Below are 17,315 nucleotides of genomic sequence, written 5' to 3' on the forward strand. Positions count from 1 at the left end.
CCCGTGATGCATTGCCATTTGCCAAGCTCTCTCCCTCGATTTCGCAGCAAGCCGTGTGATTTGTGTTGATGCGTCGGGGTGAATCCGGGGGTTTATATACAAGACGACGGTTCGTGTTTGGGAGTCGTGCACACGCTTTCGGCTTCGCGTTTGCGCGTTCGAATTCTTTTTACTTTCTTTTTTGTTTTGGGCCTCCATTTGCAAGAAAAAGGTTGACTGTTTATTTTATTTTCGGTTGAGTTTTGTTTTTCGTTTTGTAATGAGGTGGTAGTTTTCAGCTGAATTTTGTATGCATTCTTTTGGGGTGGAAAGGTTGGTGTTTTGTGATTGGTTCATTTTCGTGGCCGTCTTGGTCGAGCCGGTGGCCTTATCTTGGGGGATTTGGACGGCTACTGTAGGTAGTAAGGGGTCATGCATGTGTGGTTAGTTATGATGATTGGGAGTATGATTGAAAAAAATTCTTTGGACGTTGAGGGTGTTTTCCATACAATTATCCGGTACAAATTAGATGGGCGTTCATGTCCATCTGGAAAAAAAAAACTTCTGTTGGTACAGAGTCATTTTCGTGAATTTTGTTTATAGTCTTTGGAACCACCTGCAAATGATGATCTGGTTTGTAACCAATGATGATTTTGGTTGCGAGGATGATCAGATGACTTGTTTTGGATTTCGAGGAATTGACGCGCTTGAGAATGACAAGAATGACGCTCGACTTTCTCACCGACGATCCGGTTGCGCGGGTGTTATGGATTCGTCACATTGATGAAAGGGTTTTTAGTGACAAATTCTCAAACACACTTTTCGGTGGCGCGGTGAAAGTGAGTGTAGACCGCCAAGTCTAATGATTAGATATGGTGGAACTGACTTTGATCCTTGTGACAATTGTTCAAGTGCCGTTGCAAGAGTCCCACCTAACTATTTTTTTTTAAAAAAAAGAAGATTGCTTGTTACCTGACTATTAGAGCTAACTTGTCACCTCGTAATGCTCTCTCCTCCGACGTCGAATTATTGAAGCTAGGAAACTATGATGAACCAAATCCTAAAGGCATGTATATTTTCTCTCCTTATATGGCCTGCCAAGAGATGACGCGGATTTGACAAAAATGCATCGGCTTAAACTTTTGGGTATAACTGATCGGTAAACACAGCTCGATGATGGCCTTTGTTTTTTTTTCTAGTTCTTATGTCAAGAAATTTAAAACAATGACATGATGATCTTATATATGAATGCAAAGTAGGAAAAACAAATATCCTAGCCTAGTTGTATGTGCGGTGCGTGATCAAGCAAAATCCAAGTGGCATCCCCTCTTTCCCATCTCAAATCAGACCAAATGATTACTGCCTAAGCACTACCAAGGTTGGAGATGCTACCCAAAAGTGAGAGGAACAAATCAAAGGTTGGAGAGATGCTGCGTGCTGTGCTCCGCCTTTGCATCCCGCTCGTAGTGGCTCCAGCTTGTGTGCGTTGTTGGCGTTCTGTTCTGCTGGGAGCGTCACGGTGACGCTCGCCGCTGGCACGCGGGGCCCAGCAGGCAATCGGGACCCGCCTGTCAGTGACGGAACGCCAGCTTGGCCTTCGTTTGCTTTCATGGATGCTTCCTGTAGCGCTTGTTAGTTTGAACAGCGTAAAGGGGCGCCTTCCGGCCGTCGCTCTCGCGTACGCTGTGGGCACCTGCTGCACTGCACCACCCCCAGATTGCTTAGCCTTTAGTTAGGGTCCCTTCTGGACGCTTCTTCAATTCGTCGTGGTCATGGACACGGCGTCCTCGTCAATGCAATGTAATGGACGTCGTCCCATGGCAGCCTGCAGCGTCTAGTGTACAGTGTAACTGCAGGTAGGTGTAACTTCACTGTAAAAAACATTTTCAGTGGAACACTTATCTGTGTACGTGATCCACCACTCTTCTTCATCTTGTTTTCCACATGGCCTGCTTGCCGCACGTTGCCCTTTGGCCTCCGCTTGACTCGCCGCCGCCTGCCTGCCTGCCTGCATCCATCTGGGCAGGATCGATCCGGGCCGGCGGCGACCTGCGTTGCGTGAGCCATGGGGAGACCTCCCTTTTCTCACATGCCAGACGGCGGCGGCGGGTGACCGACTGACGGCTAGATTACCAGCCGCAGAAACCGCGTTGCAGATAGCAGCTAGCTAGCAGCCATCCATGGCCGGATGCAACACGTCACTGCGTCAGGGCCGGTCGTCGTCTCCGAACTGAACCTCAATACAGTACCTGTCCATCTCCCTATGCTTGCTAGCTAGAGAAAGCTGGCGCCCACAAACATGCTTGCATTGACCAACAAGCTACAGTACAGGTGCGGCGACCAAACAAAAACAAAAACAAAACCAAACCAAAGGCAAAAGGATAAACAAAGTTTTGACCAGACAAAATGATTACAAGTGCTGATTAAGATTAAGCCCATGCCAACAACTACCTTTATATATACATATAAGCTGCGATTGTGCCATTAATTTTGGGTTGCAAGGACTGATGATTAGCAAGCTAGCTAGCTCGCACGCAGCAGACGGCTTGGTAGTGGTTTGTGTGGCTGTCAAAGGATGGATCACTCGGTAGGGAAGGGAGTTTTTGTATTGGTGTGCGTGATGATGAGCTAGCAGACTGCTGCTGGTGGTGGCGGTGGGTGGACGGAGGACTACTACGCACATCCCGGTTCCGGCCAGCATCATCTATCCCTCCGGCCGCCGTTTCAATTCTCTCCTGCCTGCGGTGTGCACTTGTACTATGTGCTAGCTGCAAGACACTTGTACCAGGATCCTGTGTCATCGTCGTCCTGGGCATACGTACGCACGTCCAGCTTCGCCACGTCATCGATCGATCTGCAGCTTTATTTGCGTCACGAGACCAGGAAAAATGAATTGAAAGGATCAGTGTCGTATATAGGACATTATTTGAAATTTTTTTTTCTCGGAAGGAAATTGAGAAAAAAGTACTATACTGACAATGGTACGAGATTAGGCGCTGGTGGTGTTGAGGTTACATCACATGGCCAAGAGTCCATTTGGGCTAGCCTTTGGAAATTAATGGCCGGGTTGCATACGGCCGTCCACCGAGTGAGATGGGTGCTTGTTTCACAGCCTAACCGAACTAATTAATCAGGATTAAAAGTCTCACCTTCACCAATCAGAACTAAAAGGTTTTGCGTCAAAAAAATATTCTAAATCCCCCCACACGCGCACGTCACAAGTCATTCATGTGTAGCTTCCTTACCATCTCACCTACACAACACATCTGATTGAGTAGGGGATGCAATCATTTTGTAGTAACTCGTGGAAGACCCTAAAGCCCTCGGAGGCTTTAATCCGGGTTTGGAACACCAACCGGGACTAAGGTGTCTCCACGGACTACAAAATTTAGATCCGGAACTAAACCCTCCTTAGTCCCGGGTCAAAAATAACCGAGATTTTTATTAAGGATGGAAGACCGTTTTTCACTAGTGTTTAGGTCAAGTTTGTCCTCGATTGTTGTGCCTACATGTACTTGCTATCTCATCATAGGCTCGTCACTCATGGATTTTGGCTTAGTTTAAATGCCGTTTCCACCCTTTTTATTCGGGTCCACCGTCCTTTCTTTGACTCGCTTTTCGAAATTTGATCCTTTCTTAAACTCAACAGGGAGGCCAAAATTGACCAAAGAGAATAAGGTACGCAATGCAAATCGAGTTTCTATAATTTCACACAAACTGATCGTAACTTGATTGATTGCCAGGTTTCTTGTGATGGTAGCTGAAGTGCTATTTGACAGCAAGGTGCCTATAATGACTTTGTTAATTTCAAGATTCGCTGCCACCCAGTCTCTCTAATATAGTGATGCGATCTGTGAAGATGGTTTCAAAGCATAACAGTTAAACTGATGTTTAATCAATTGAAACTTCGATGGACAAGACGACTATTCATGTTTTCACATTAGAAAATGCAAAGCACAAATAGTTCCAGCCGATTTCCGCAATTTATATTAGTTCGCCATGGCTTGTACCGCGCATGCACCTGCTAAATGGGTATCCTGAATCTAAACTTCAGTAACCAGACGAGTATCCTCCTTATCTTAGAAAGAAAGATGACAAGAGCCAAATCGTTCTTGAAACCTAGCTAGTTCACCATGGACACTGCACAAAACCCTATTCAGGAACAAAACAAGGTTCCCATCTCCCTCATGCACTGCCGGTTGCCGGAGGAAACCTCACATCGTGCCACCGTCCCGGCACAGGGTCCCTCCCTGCCGTCGATCCATCGGAGCTGACACCCTTGCTGACCTTTTCCTGTCCGTCCGGTAGCATGTCAGGCTCACCATCACATGATCTGCCACATGACACCACCGATCCATGCATCACACTCCCTACTCGTCGTTTGCCGCGCCATGCATGACGAAGCCCTGTGTAGGCCGGACGTGATCCAAGGGCGATCACGCACTCCCGTGCGAGTGAACGGACGGCCAGGATTTACCGGATCACGTCGGGGGTTTTCATCAGCTGACCGGTGACGTGACTCGTGTGCACACCACAGTGTGTCTGTGCATCGTCGGCCGGACATGGCAGCATGCGTGTGAGTGCACGCACGATCCGCTAATGATCCAGTGCCGGCTGGTCACGAGTCAGTTTTCCGGCCCGTGATCATTTTGTTTTTCTTTCTTTCTCTCTCCCGAGCTTTGGGATAATGTAGGAGGTCGTCGGCGAGAGGGATCCTGCTGGCGTTGGTAAAAGTAAAAGAGTTTCCTCCGAGCTAAATGGACAAACGTCTTTGCGTTTCGTGTGTGCGGCTAAAAGAAACTTGGATTTGGCTTCACAAATATAAATTTGTATTAGAATTTAAATAGCAGGCAGCAAGATGGGTAAAACAGAAAAAAAGAGATGATAGAAATGTACTTTAAGGATGCAGCACGACTTATATTTGTATTAGAAAGAAATGCAAAAATGCATGGCATTGCTTATGATTATTTTTCTTTTTTTGTGTGCTCTTTCTCCCTTTTATTTATTTGTGGTTAGCTATTGAGCTGAAGACTATGAAAAAAAGTTGCCTATATGTGTTTATCACGGAGGTTGGATATATTCCCATTTTCTAAAAAACAAAGAAATGCAAAAGTGGCTTTTATTTACAATTGTAGGGGGCAACTGATATGTTTTTTATGATAAAATAACTGCCTTTTCCTAACCTCTACAAAAAGGGAGACTGCTGGAGATGCTTAATCCAACTATTATATTAGGAGAGTTGATGCTCACTTTATCTTTCCCTTTTCCCAATAATTATTGGGACAACCTAATAATTCACCCAACTCTCCCTAAATAAAGAAAGAGCTGTGACTCTCCTAATATAGTAGTTGGATTGTGATGAGATTATTGGGAGACTGCAAAAGTAACTCTCCCAATAATGGTGAAAATGATATTAGAATATTCCTATTAACTAGTTATTGAAAATATATATTGGGAGACTGCTGAAGATGCTCTGAGGAGGTTCTATAAGTTGGACCATTCTCTTATAACTTCTAGGAAGTAGCAGACCTAACATAAGAAAATGTGATATTATGTATATAGTTCAATGCAACTTTATCAGTCATAGGGGCAGACTCAGGGCCCAACGACCCTAGGCGTCCGCCCGAGCTCCGGAGCGGTGCAGCGGCACAATGGCAGAGAAGATGATGGAGCTATGATCCGGGGCAGCACGAACCGTTTCCTTTTCATTTTTTTTTCACTCTTTCCTATCCTTGTTGGGGCATATGACGTGGCAGAGAAGACGATGACTTGTAGCAGCTGCCCATGCAATGCTGTGCTTCAACGTCTGCTCATCACCTCCTATCAGACGTACACATACTGTGGGTCTGTGTGTGGCTAATGGCTTTATATGCTCCTGTCAATTCATCCACGTCGACATCTACCGTCACACGAATTGAAATTACCAACTTGCTCTACGTAACTCTTTTCTATCTTTTGCATAACTCCAGTATTTTTTTACGTCTAAAAAGATGTCCATGCATGCAGAGCGCGGCCACGTCGGCTGCGATGGCAACTGCCACATGTAAAACTGGACGGGGGCGTGCATGACGGTTACCTTGTGTTGTCGCCGTAGTGCTTGGAGAACATGTCACATGTGCCAAGATTTTTGTTGATAGGAGCAGGCCAGGCCTGCAGCTTTGAAGGTGCCATACTGCCATTTGTTTGGCTCCAAACCAAGCTTCTTTGAAGCACACAAATGTGTCACATGGGCAGGCTTCTACTTGAAAAAACCCAACTGACCTATAAAGTTCAAGCCACAGAAACTGCAATTCATATGGATGTGAAAAATGTTCAAGAATTCATAAATTCATGTAAAACACCTGCATATTTGTTGGGCTCTTGGCTTTCCTAGAGTAAGTAATTTCTTCAGAAGAAGAAAAGGGGGAAGAAAACAAAGACAGACAGTGGCAGTGTATGGAGATAATCTGGGCCTGAAATATAAAGGTACGTAGGCCCAAACTGGTCCAATTGATCCATATGGCCAATGGGCTACGCATCGGCCATTCAGCTATGCGCCTAAAGCCGTCATGGGCTCCTCAAGAGAGAGGAGGAAAATGTTCTTTGTTAGCAAAACAAACAATGTTACAATGAACTGTTTGTTTATCAGGCTTCATAAACATGACCCACCTTAGCCCAGCATGGCTACAACATAGTGCTTATCATCTTCGTTTTCGTATGAAAAAATTGCATAACCTGCACATAAAAATTAGCCTAGATAAAATGTTTTGTTACAAAGACCCACCTGGTATTTTGCCTCCGTTTCATGTTACCTGTACTGCTAGGTGATGTACTTATTTGGACTCGTTTTTTCAGATGCTGCGTTATTAAACGATAAATAGTAACCTACCTGAGTCATTTCATATTGACATTAACATCTGTTTTTTTATTTTGTCATTGTTTATGCATCATTGGTATGAATCTTTTTTTTTATTTATCGAATACGCAAGATTGGTATGAATCTTTAGACTCATACTAATGTCTGCACATAGATGAGCACTCACTTCTGATAGCACTTTCAAATCTACTACACATTTGCAACTCTTGTTTTTAACGTTTCTGCTTAATTACGTCAGAAGCTCACCCTTTTTGTTGATGGGTCATGTTGGGTTTTTATCTCTAGTCTACCTCAACTTATTTAGGACTAAAAGACTTTGTTGTTGTTCTTGTATGTCAGAAGCTCTCTGGCGTTCACCTAAGAAGGGGTAAGCATCCGGGGTCCAGCACCCTGATCTACCAAGCAAGTGCTCGGTCCCTATAGCAACTTTTTTTGCAGTACTTTAACCCACATTCCTCATGAATTTTCGCATCCATTTATATCCATTTGGACTCCATGTCTTCCTTTGAAATGGAGGAATTGTACAGGGGAAAAAACAAGTGCGATCAACATGCTCTGTTACCTAACAAACATTAACTATAGAGAGAGACACACACACAGATGATGACGAGTCATGCACTCTTCTTGCTGTTCATCGCTCTCCATCCATGCATCATCCACTAGCAAACACAGGCCAGTGTCATATCACTAAATACGGTATGATCTGCATCTTCCTTTTGTTATGTATGCAAAGCTATTCCGGAAACAGACGGCAGGAAAGAGAGGCTGGTAGGATGGCCTTGTCGCCCTAACAGAAACCATCCCGGCCCCTACTCATCACAAAAGTAATCATGCATGAATCCATCAGCTGTGATGCTGATGATTAGCTCAATGAGCGCAGCTTTCAAGGAAATCCAGTCTACCACACGGATTCATAGCTCCAAGTCATTAGTGCTTAAATCATATCTTTGCCTAAAAATAAAGAGGATCAGATATTCAATTGTATTACTAGTTCAGAGTTCCAGATCAAAAAAGAAGAAGAAGAAAAAAACCCTGCGCCTGAGAATCTTCATAGAGACTGCAATGTTCAGAAATGCTTGCACACGTGTGTCCTTCACGGACGCGTGTGGTCTGGGGGTGGAGATTGTGCCAATTGGAATGCCAGAATTCTCTTGGTCTGAATGAAAAGAAATTCTTTTTTTTTAATATGAGATGAAAGAAACATTTCGATTAAATAAGTGAAAGAAAAAAAATAGTTTGGTTGGGGACCAGGAGAAGAAAAGCTGGATCACGTACCCTACCAAGCCAAGCGACGTGTGTGGCATCTTTCAAGCTAACGAAAGCCTCTAATGTAATGGATGTATTAAACCAACTAACCACAGCAGGCGCTGCTCATCCATTCGTCCATTCAATAAAGAGAAGGAAAATTAAAGTGGAGGGCATCAAGCAAAATCATAAGATAATGACTTTATCTTTCTTTCGTGTTATGATCTTGATTTAGAGGGCATCAGACTCTTTGTAAACTTGACCAAACCTTTTTATATAGGAAAAAAAAGTCTATTTTACCACACCCCAACAATCCACTTTATTTGTCCTTTTAAGAGTGGAACATCGCCTTGATTTACTCTTCAAACCCTTTAAATTTGTTCGACGCATCCCATAATGAGATTTGTCTCTTTATTCCTCCATGTACAAGTTGAATTATAAGTTCAGTTTTTTTTTTTGAAAAGCTTTAAGTTCAGATCTTATAGGGTGACAAAGGAGATCATAACATATGGTAAAAAAATAATTTATTATCGTCGAGTGTTCAAAATTCAGAACAATCAAACCAACTTGTTTGAAATGCAACATTTTCATATTACCGGGAACCGTCGAATTCCTACGACATGCAGGTGAAATCCCTTGTTCCAAAATCCAAACAGGGCAACAAGAAATTAAAATTCCCCATATGCCATAAGAGAAGGATGCTGTTGGCCATTTAACGTTTGCTCTGGTACTGCTAATTAGGTGATGTACGGCATGCAAGCTGTAGTATTAACCGTTAATTCCCCTGATTAGTTATTCGGTTGGTGTCACGAGATCGAGAATCAGTACGATCCAGCCACCAAATCCCGGCATATTTCGACGCACACAAAATTCTGCACAGGGACGATCAAGTTCGTGGAAGAATTTCTTGCTAAGCCTTTATGGCCGGCCTGTACAATGAAACGCGTATGAATTCCGCTATCACGGGGCGGCGATACGAATCAGCACATAAAGAATGATCACGGAGCACTAATCCAAGCATTTTTTTTAGTCAATCTCTCTCTCTCTCTCTCTCTCTCTCTCTCTCTCTAGAGTGTGTGTGCTTGGCTCCCACCACTTTTCTCTATCTGCACTTTGAAAACTTTGAAAGCCTCTCGCAAGCACAGCCAGCCCTCCATTTCGTTGTCGGCATGTCAACCCTCTCTCTTTCTTTCTCCCGTGCACTCCATCAGCCATACTTTCTCGCTCTAAAAATGGGAGCCGAGCAGTGAGGACGAAGAACAGGAACCGGGCGCCCTTCATCATCCGTTAGCTAGCCGACGAGGTAAGGAACCCATTCTCTTTCCTCCACTTTAAGCGTCAATGTTTGTTCGCATTTGTCAAGAACAGATTCGATTCTCGTCAAGTTGGTCGATTGCAATTTCAGCCCTCCATGTGATCAATTCATGCTTTGTTTCCCTTCGAATTTTCTTTTCCTAATGCTCTCTCCATATTTGCTTTGGATTGGGAAATCCATAGGTCCTTGAGTCACTGTTCAAAACCGTACTTCGCAAATTTGAAGCGGTTCTGAATTTGCTTAGGACATCAACGTCTGATACATCATTTCCATTCCTTGAACAGTTAACTCCATCGACAGAATTCTTGCGATTTCGCCTCTAAAACACCCTCTGCTCTGCAGGTGATTTCTGAATCAGGTGCACCACACAAAAATGGAGCAATACGAGGTGTTGGAGCAAATTGGGAAGGGTTCATTCGGCTCTGCGCTCCTGGTGAGGCACAAAGTTGAGAAGAAGAGGTGAGGCTGCCGAGGAAGATGGTGACACTGTGCTGTGCCTTCAATGGTGTCACTCCTCTGAAACTGGCTCATTTCATTTCAGGTATGTCTTGAAGAAGATCCGCCTCGCCCGCCAGACCGACCGGTGCCGCCGATCAGCACACCAGGAGGTATGCTTACACTCCCCTCCCATTGTGCCCTGTGGCATCATAATTTGAAATTGGTTAACTATACCATTAGCTTCATTGGGAAAAAGGAGGTTTGAATTTTGATGCTGAATTGGACATGGTACCTTCTTGAAGCATTCTTCATGGTCTAGCAACGTTTTTTGTGGTCCCATTTCTGACGAACAATTTGAATTTGACTCTGAGCACAAATGATGACAAATTTTCTGAAAGGGAGAGAGTTTGAGTACAAGTCTTTGTTTCGTTGTAGGGCATGCTTCACTGCTCTCCAAAACAGAATTTGTTCTGTTTTTTATGATCTTGCGCTGATAATACGTGCGTAAACCTACCTTAATCATGTAAAAGCTTTCACCAGCTTGTTGAATTTTCATACAGATGGAGCTCATTGCAAAAGTAAGGAACCCTTACATTGTGGAGTACAAAGAGGCTTGGGTAGAGAAGGTGAGCATGGTCCCCTGCCCTTGCTGTGGACAGTGGCAGCATCCTAAGGGCAATCTTCGGTCTTGTTCCTTTCCTTGATGTAACAATGGTCCTGATGAAGGATGTATATGTTCACAATTGCTTGAAAAGGAACGATTTTTGTTGTTATCAGGGTTGCTACGTGTGTATTGTCATCGGTTACTGCGAGGGAGGGGACATGTATGTCTGATTGTGGAAGTTTATCTCTGAACTTTAACTGGAATATGTATTATAATTCTGACCATTTTCTTTTTTTTCCCGGTTTGTGCAGGTCAGAAGCCATTAAGAAGGCTAAGAGCGACCATTTCTCAGAAGAGGTCGTAAATAATCTGAATTCTATGACGTAGCTTGTTCTATATCCACACATTCTGCTTACTGAAATTTGCAGCTTTTGTTGTGTTCATTTTTTTATGGATGCAGAGGCTGTGTATGTGGCTTGTGCAGCTCCTGATGGCACTTGATTACTTACATGTGAATCATATCCTTCATCGCGATGTCAAGGTTGTTAGATTCATAACCTTTATGTTATCCTTGAAATGGACCCATGCTGCTCGAATTATACTCATCATGTACCTTGTAACTGTTTCAGTGCTCAAATATATTTCTCACAAAGGAACAAAACATACGGCTTGGTAAGAATCCTATTGTCAAGTATTTTTTGGAAATTACCACGTATTATAAAATTCTTCGTATAAATGATGGCAATATAATACCCTTCTGTTCTGAACATGTGATCTGAAACAGGTGATTTTGGTCTTGCTAAAGTATTGACTTCTGACGATTTAGCTTGTTCAGTGAGTTTTCTTGCTCAACTATCAGGCGTTTGACACGTTTCTCTGTCGATGTTACTTCTCATCCTGGTTATGTGCTGCTTCTGAAGGTTGTGGGAACTCCAAGTTACATGTGCCCTGAACTTCTTGCTGACATTCCATATGGTTCCAAGTCTGATATATGGTCCCTCGGTAAGGTTCTATACAACAATATTCAGTTGGATCTATTCTTCTGAACATTGAGTTTCTGTGGCCTTGGCTAAACTCCTCCAATGTCCATTCCCAAGGCTGCTGCATCTATGAGATGGCTGCTTTGAAGCCTGCATTTAAAGCATTTGTGAGTAGCATCTCATGCTCGATGAAAACTGAATTTACCTTAAGCTGTATCGTGATTGGTGATTTTTGATTCTTACAGGATATGCAAGCACTGATAAACAAGATTAACAAGTCTGTTGTAGCTCCTCTACCAACTATGTACTCTGGTGCATTGTAAGTCCTTGCTCTATACAACTTACATACAGTTGATAATCCAGGATATAATACCTTTTTGGCTTTAGTACGAATTGTTCATAAATATTTATTTCTGATAATACAGTAGGGGACTCGTCAAAAGCATGTTGCGCAAAAGTCCAGATCACAGACCAAGTGTATGTGTTGGTTCACCACCACCCCTATCACAGCAACTTGCAACTCACCCTGAAGTCTGAACTTATCTATGCATCCCGTTTCCTTTGTTTCAGGCTTCAGAACTGCTTAAGCATCCTCACCTTCAGCACTACATGTTCAAACTCCAATTGAAGTCGACTCTTCCTCACAATTTGTTCTCAGCTAAGCTTCCTACCAAACACAACACAAATAAGACTGCGCTTTCCGACACTGAAGACAATAGCAAACTTAAATACAGCAAGAGCCATTCATTTAAACTAGCAAGGGCTGTAAAACTTGACCAAAGCACTGATGCACATGATCCTCCTAGTTCTACCAGAACTGGGAAGGATTGTCCAGAATTGCTAAGTGAACAAATGGAGGGATTGTCAATCCAAGTTACCAAGAATGTTGTTGATGAAGTGAAACATGAGAAGTATTCAAAAGCTACAAGACCTCCTGCTCCTACTCCAAGAAGGTCATCATCGACACCGAGAAGACGATTACAGCCTTCAAAGACATTTCATGCCAGAACTGCTCACAAGGAGGTATGACATATCTGACAATTTGAAATGTTAAACATGTTGTGGGTAGCCTTAACATCCATTCAGATTTTCACCGCAGATTGTTGATATTACCAGTCCCTAGCCAGTAGACACCTTTAAGGCACAAACCAACAATTCAGAAAATGCATAATAAAGCAAACATTAGTTTCTCAAACAAAACTGACCTAAAACTATATTTTGCTGTAAGGTTACTTCTATCTGCCTCTTAGGTGCATGCCTGAAGAATTTATTTTAATAAGAGTATTTTTCGTAGGTGTACAAAATATTATTCACCTAAGATTTGAATTCTGACCTTCTGTTGTTTTGACTATTGATACCAGCAGGATTTTTTTAGTAACAGCTAGTCAACTTTGATGTATTTTGCACAGATGAGGAAAATATTATTCATCTAACATTTGAATCCTGACCTTCTGTTGATTTGACTTTCGATACCAGCAGCCTCCACAGTCAGGGTCTTCAACAGACCAAATGGGTCAAGCTACACGGCGAGAATCACTGCCCCTGCGTATGATCAAAACTCCTGAAAAGCGGCAGGCCACCAACATTCTCACCAGATTGAAATCTCCTGATGTTTCAGTAAACTCTCCTCGAATCGACAGAATTGCTGAATTCCCACTGGCATCCTCTGAAAACCCATTACATCACATCACAAAGCTTGTGTTGCCATCTATCATTGATCAATCCATCACCAAGGACAAGTGCACTTTCCAAGTGCTTCGAAGCGACAGCGAAAACTACTCTGACTCGCCTGACATCGACCTTCTTGGTGCTGACAATTCACCCAGAAGCTCATCAGATTGGAGGCAGAGGAGGTTCGACACAAGGTCTTACCAGCAGAGAGCTGAGGCTCTTGAGGGCCTGCTTGAGTTCAGTGCACAGCTGCTACAGCAAGAGAGATTTGAGGAGCTCGGGATCTTGCTCAAGCCTTTTGGACCCGGTAAGGCGTCGCCAAGAGAGACAGCCATATGGTTGTCCAGGAGTTTGAAAGAAGTTGGACTATAACCAGAGGCCTGTGAGTGCAAGATTAAACCTGCGATAACATTGTACCTTAACAAGCTTCAGGCTATCCTGTACAGTTTCAGTTTTGTGATCTGTGTGTTTTACCCTGAACTGGTCTTTATGGAACACCACATACATTCGACAGCACTCTTTCTATTGACCTGTAATAACATATTAGACAAATTTATTAGTTAGATGAACAATACCTTAGATTCATGTGACATTGTATCCTGATTCCCCAAACTGTGTGGTCAGCAAGTTGACATCTCGAGAGCCATCTCTATGGTATGGCGTGACATTGTTCATTGTCATTGTTTTTTGTAATTTTTCCCCTGATACCATGAAAAGGATTTATGATTCTTCAGTTCTGTCCTTAATGTATATACCTTCTAATAAAAAAACTGAGTCAGAGTTGCCCGTTGCTCCTCTCCACGACCCATAGATAACCAAGTAATATTTCTTCATATTTAAATCATACAGCTTTTCACAACTACACCAAAGCTCTGAGCTTGTCCTTTTACTATAAGCTACTGCTGGTGTGAGAGTGGAGAGCATGCCATATAATAGCCTGCCTGCCTATGTTTCCTGGGCTCAATGTTCATTTGCCTGTTTTTTGTTGCTTGTTCTGCTGCTAATCACATCAGAAACATCGGAATATCCTTGCTACAACTCTGACTTCTTTCTCTGTGCCCTTGTCATTCTCCAATCTTGTCAGTTCTCAAACAATTCAATAGGATGAGAAAATTTATGGCCATATGAAGATAATTGTTGTTAGCCAGGTGCATCCAAGTTCTACTGATACTGAGAAGCATTTAACATTGGATTGTTGCAATCAAGCATGACTATTGATCCTTTCACAACTCAGGTTGCACAAAAAGACCAGGAGACTCATGTTGAGTTTCTGTTCCAGCCAACATAATATGAAAACACCAGAATTAATTTGCTTAAGTGTCACATATACAGCATGTTCAGCTCTAGTTTCATCAGCTAACATACACAAACATTTCTTCTCTGCATCAAAATATTTTGGGCAAGTTTGCAATATGCATAAAATTATTCCTTAAATATCTCGTGCAACATTCATGCTCACTTTATATACCAAGTTCAGCATTTCAAGTGGCAAGATTAGCATCTTATTTTGATTTGTTTCCTTGATGACAGCATTTCAATTTTCCAGTTGTTAAAAGAAACATTGTGTCAAATGGTCATTTCATAATCAATTAGAATGCTAGTTTGGGCCATACTGTGATTTTGCAGATCTACATAAAGGACCCAAATTTATTCAGAATTTAGTAATGCAAAGGGTGTCAACGATGATTTGTCTGACATGTCCCTATTTGGAATATGATTGCAGGAGAGCAGTGAAATGGCTTTTGCCCCACAATACTACAACAGACGATCTTCAAGAATACATCCTAAATGCAGGGACGTGAACCAGTAGAACATTGGGGAAACATTTATTGAAGCATCTTATTGAGTGCTTTTACACCAATAGCTTATACAACGAAAAATCGTAAGTTCAACACCAAAATAACAAGTAACCCAAAACTCACTTTGTTTTGACACTGACACCGTCTGATCCAGCAATGATCACCGAACTCGCCATGTTCAAGAACAACCCATGGTCAACAACTCCTTCCAAAGCTGCAATTGCCTCCCCCGCTGCCAATGCGTCCTTGATTGGTGTCTTGAAGTATAAGTCGACAATGTAGTTTGAGTTGTCAGTAACATAAGGTTTGTCACCTTCCAATCTTAGCTTTGCCTCGACTCCTTCCTCCTTAAACAGTTCCTGCAACCTTACTAGGTTATACTTCCAGCAGAACTGCACAACTTCCACTGGCATGGCTAGACCACTTCCTCCTAATCCATCAACTAGTTTTGTCTCGTCAACAACAACAATAAACTTGTCTGATGCAGCCTCAACCATCTTCTCACGGAGAAGCGCACCACCCCGCCCTTTCACAAGGTTAAGGTCTGGGTCAACCTGTTTTAGTACCAATTGAATTTAATTAGTTAAAAAGTAGCAGTTTTGAATACAGCAGGAACAGAAGGCCCAAATATCAGTACAGAGTATTTGGAGAAAGAGTTACATAAAGTTGGGACCATATTCACCATAAGGCCATGTTTGCATCGATGATATTTCATTTGATGGTATGGGCTGTAGTTCAAACGAAAATACTTTTCAAGGAAATGGCACTTGACTAAACACCCACTTTCTCCTTGGAGGGGTAAGTAGCTCTTCTTCTAGGAGTGTGTAATCACTAAACTAACAGAGAGGCTAAAATGCCAATTCTATGACATCTAAAATGAGACCTGATCAGTTGACTAATAAGTTCAAGAGCCAAAATAGAAGCCCTTTTATTTTCGACCTCTCCCAAAGGTACCAAGAATCATAACTTTATCTTTTCACCGAGGGGAAAGGTACCTACATAAAGACAAAAGGCGCCGTTTTCCTCCATGAATAGCAGCACTTGGCCAGTAGCAAGATGACATAACAGACGGGCTCTTTCATGCGGTAACAGCAACAGGACAAAGTATGTGCAAAAGACAAACCTTCCATGTCCAAATTTTTCAGGTCAGATGATTTATTTTGTGCTACTACCAATTGCAAGCAGATGATTTCTTTTGTGCAAAAATTTCCAAGGAACCGTCGAATGATTTGATTGACTTATACATACACAAGAACACAACGACAAAGAAGCAGATGTTCTTTCTGCCTGTCTCTTTCTGTCCTCTCTTGGCCTTGTATAGCTCTCTCCCTTTTATTTATTTATTTATATCTAATTTATCTACTACGAACAAAAAAGCAAGAATGAGACAAGGCGGGGCGGACCTCGTCGGCGCCGTCGATGGCGAGGTCGATGAGCGGGTGGTCGTCGAGCGTGGAGAGCGGGATGCCGAGCGACTGCGCCTGCTCAAAGGTGCGCTTGGAGGTGGGCACGCCGACGATCTTCTCGAGCTTGCCAGAGGCGAGGAGCGCGCCGATCTCGGCGACGGCGAAGGCGGCCGTGGACCCCGTCCCGAGACCCAGCACCATCCCGCTCTGCACCTGCTCCACCGCGCGCACCGCCGCCAGCCGCTTCAGGTCGTCCTGCGTCAGCGCCGCCGCCGCCGGCGCGGACTGCGCGCGGACGGCCCCGAGGCGGGCGCGGCGCGCCGCGGTGACGTGGCGCGCGGCCGCCGGGTGGAGGCGGACGGAGATGGCGGTGGCGGCCATGGGAGGCGGCGCGTGTGGGTGGGTGTGTGGTGGTGGGAGGCGCTGGAGCTCGGAGGGTGAGGAGTGTGGGGAGGAGGAGGCGAGGCGATGGGGAGTTGGTGGTGGAGGCGGCGATGGTTGATCGTCAGAGGTTTGGGTTGGTGGTGACTTTTTTTTTGGGTTGGTGGTGACTTGGAAGGCCAGGGGTTTTTAGTATTTTTGTTACTTGATATCTCATTATCTCTCTTTGTTAAAAGCATATTTTGGCTGCCACGTAGGAAACAAGCACCAAATCAAAAAACTTGTGTGTTCATCACAGCAAAGATAAACTTTTTTTTGGGTAGAAAATGGGAGCAACACTTTAGTTGTCCAACAAAGTTCATTTGGATTGGATTACCTCTAAAACCTTTTGCAGTGCCAAACTGGACCAACATCATTCTGAACATTTTGCAATAAGATGTGCTGCCTCTCTTACAGGATGACTAACACTATGACATGTCAGAATAAACAAAACCAAACTCAACTTGAATATATCTGTAACAAATTTGAACTAAATCCTAGAAGTTGCTATCCAAGAAAACTTGTCACAAATCTTTCAGTTGTCCCTCCGGATTTGCCTTGTACATTTGAGAAACTAGGATGAATCACTGACTCCCCATTTC

The 17,315-nt window shown here is 43.4% G+C and overlaps 2 protein-coding genes and 1 long non-coding RNA gene across 4 annotated transcripts; 1 reads left to right on the top strand and 2 right to left on the bottom strand.

The window, feature by feature from the left end:
* Positions 1 to 8,971: 8,971 nt before the first annotated feature.
* On the bottom strand, positions 8,972 to 13,006 carry LOC140222031 (uncharacterized). Its single transcript, XR_011897527.1, has 3 exons — positions 12,866 to 13,006; positions 10,126 to 12,551; positions 8,972 to 10,032 (listed from the first exon to the last, which is right to left on the bottom strand). It is a non-coding gene; the product is annotated as an uncharacterized lncRNA (long non-coding RNA).
* Positions 9,744 to 13,825, top strand: LOC117843521 (serine/threonine-protein kinase Nek3). Of its 2 annotated transcripts, none has more exons than XM_072292043.1 (14): positions 9,744 to 9,854; positions 9,937 to 10,003; positions 10,394 to 10,459; positions 10,611 to 10,657; positions 10,749 to 10,794; positions 10,898 to 10,978; positions 11,067 to 11,109; positions 11,222 to 11,271; positions 11,358 to 11,439; positions 11,535 to 11,584; positions 11,663 to 11,736; positions 11,843 to 11,894; positions 11,988 to 12,440; positions 12,894 to 13,825. In XM_072292043.1, exons 1-14 carry the CDS (start codon positions 9,769 to 9,771, stop codon positions 13,458 to 13,460), a joined length of 1,764 nt encoding a protein of 587 aa, XP_072148144.1. In that variant the 5' UTR covers positions 9,744 to 9,768; the 3' UTR covers positions 13,461 to 13,825. The 2 variants fall into 2 exon arrangements, with proteins under 2 accessions (XP_072148144.1, XP_072148145.1); XM_072292044.1 differs by having other exon boundaries at positions 12,897 to 13,825.
* A 1,062-nt stretch (positions 13,826 to 14,887) lies between these two features.
* LOC117843523 (probable ribose-5-phosphate isomerase 3, chloroplastic) lies at positions 14,888 to 16,819 on the bottom strand. The gene is made up of 2 exons (XM_034724135.2): positions 16,291 to 16,819; positions 14,888 to 15,441 (listed from the first exon to the last, which is right to left on the bottom strand). Exons 1-2 carry the CDS (start codon positions 16,672 to 16,674, stop codon positions 15,007 to 15,009), a joined length of 819 nt encoding a protein of 272 aa, XP_034580026.1. The 5' UTR covers positions 16,675 to 16,819; the 3' UTR covers positions 14,888 to 15,006.
* Between the last annotated feature and the right edge of the window lie 496 nt (positions 16,820 to 17,315).

Source organism: Setaria viridis, chromosome 2 (genome assembly GCF_005286985.2).
Source record: "Setaria viridis chromosome 2, Setaria_viridis_v4.0, whole genome shotgun sequence".
NCBI lineage: Eukaryota > Viridiplantae > Streptophyta > Magnoliopsida > Poales > Poaceae > Setaria > Setaria viridis.

Bases quoted from the DNA above. Each gene is read 5' to 3' on its own strand.
- LOC117843521 (XM_072292043.1), top strand. From the start codon at position 9,769: ATGGAGCAATACGAGGTGTTGGAGCAAATTGGGAAGGGTTCATTCGGC. The intron at 10,658-10,748 runs GTATGTCTGATT...CGGTTTGTGCAG, and splicing joins TACTGCGAGGGAGGGGACAT to GTCAGAAGCCATTAAGAAGG. The intron at 11,272-11,357 runs GTGAGTTTTCTT...CTGCTTCTGAAG, and splicing joins CTGACGATTTAGCTTGTTCA to GTTGTGGGAACTCCAAGTTA.
- LOC117843523 (XM_034724135.2), bottom strand. From the start codon at position 16,674: ATGGCCGCCACCGCCATCTCCGTCCGCCTCCACCCGGCGGCCGCGCGC. The intron at 15,442-16,290 runs GTCCGCCCCGCC...GTACTAAAACAG, and splicing joins CCATCGACGGCGCCGACGAG to GTTGACCCAGACCTTAACCT.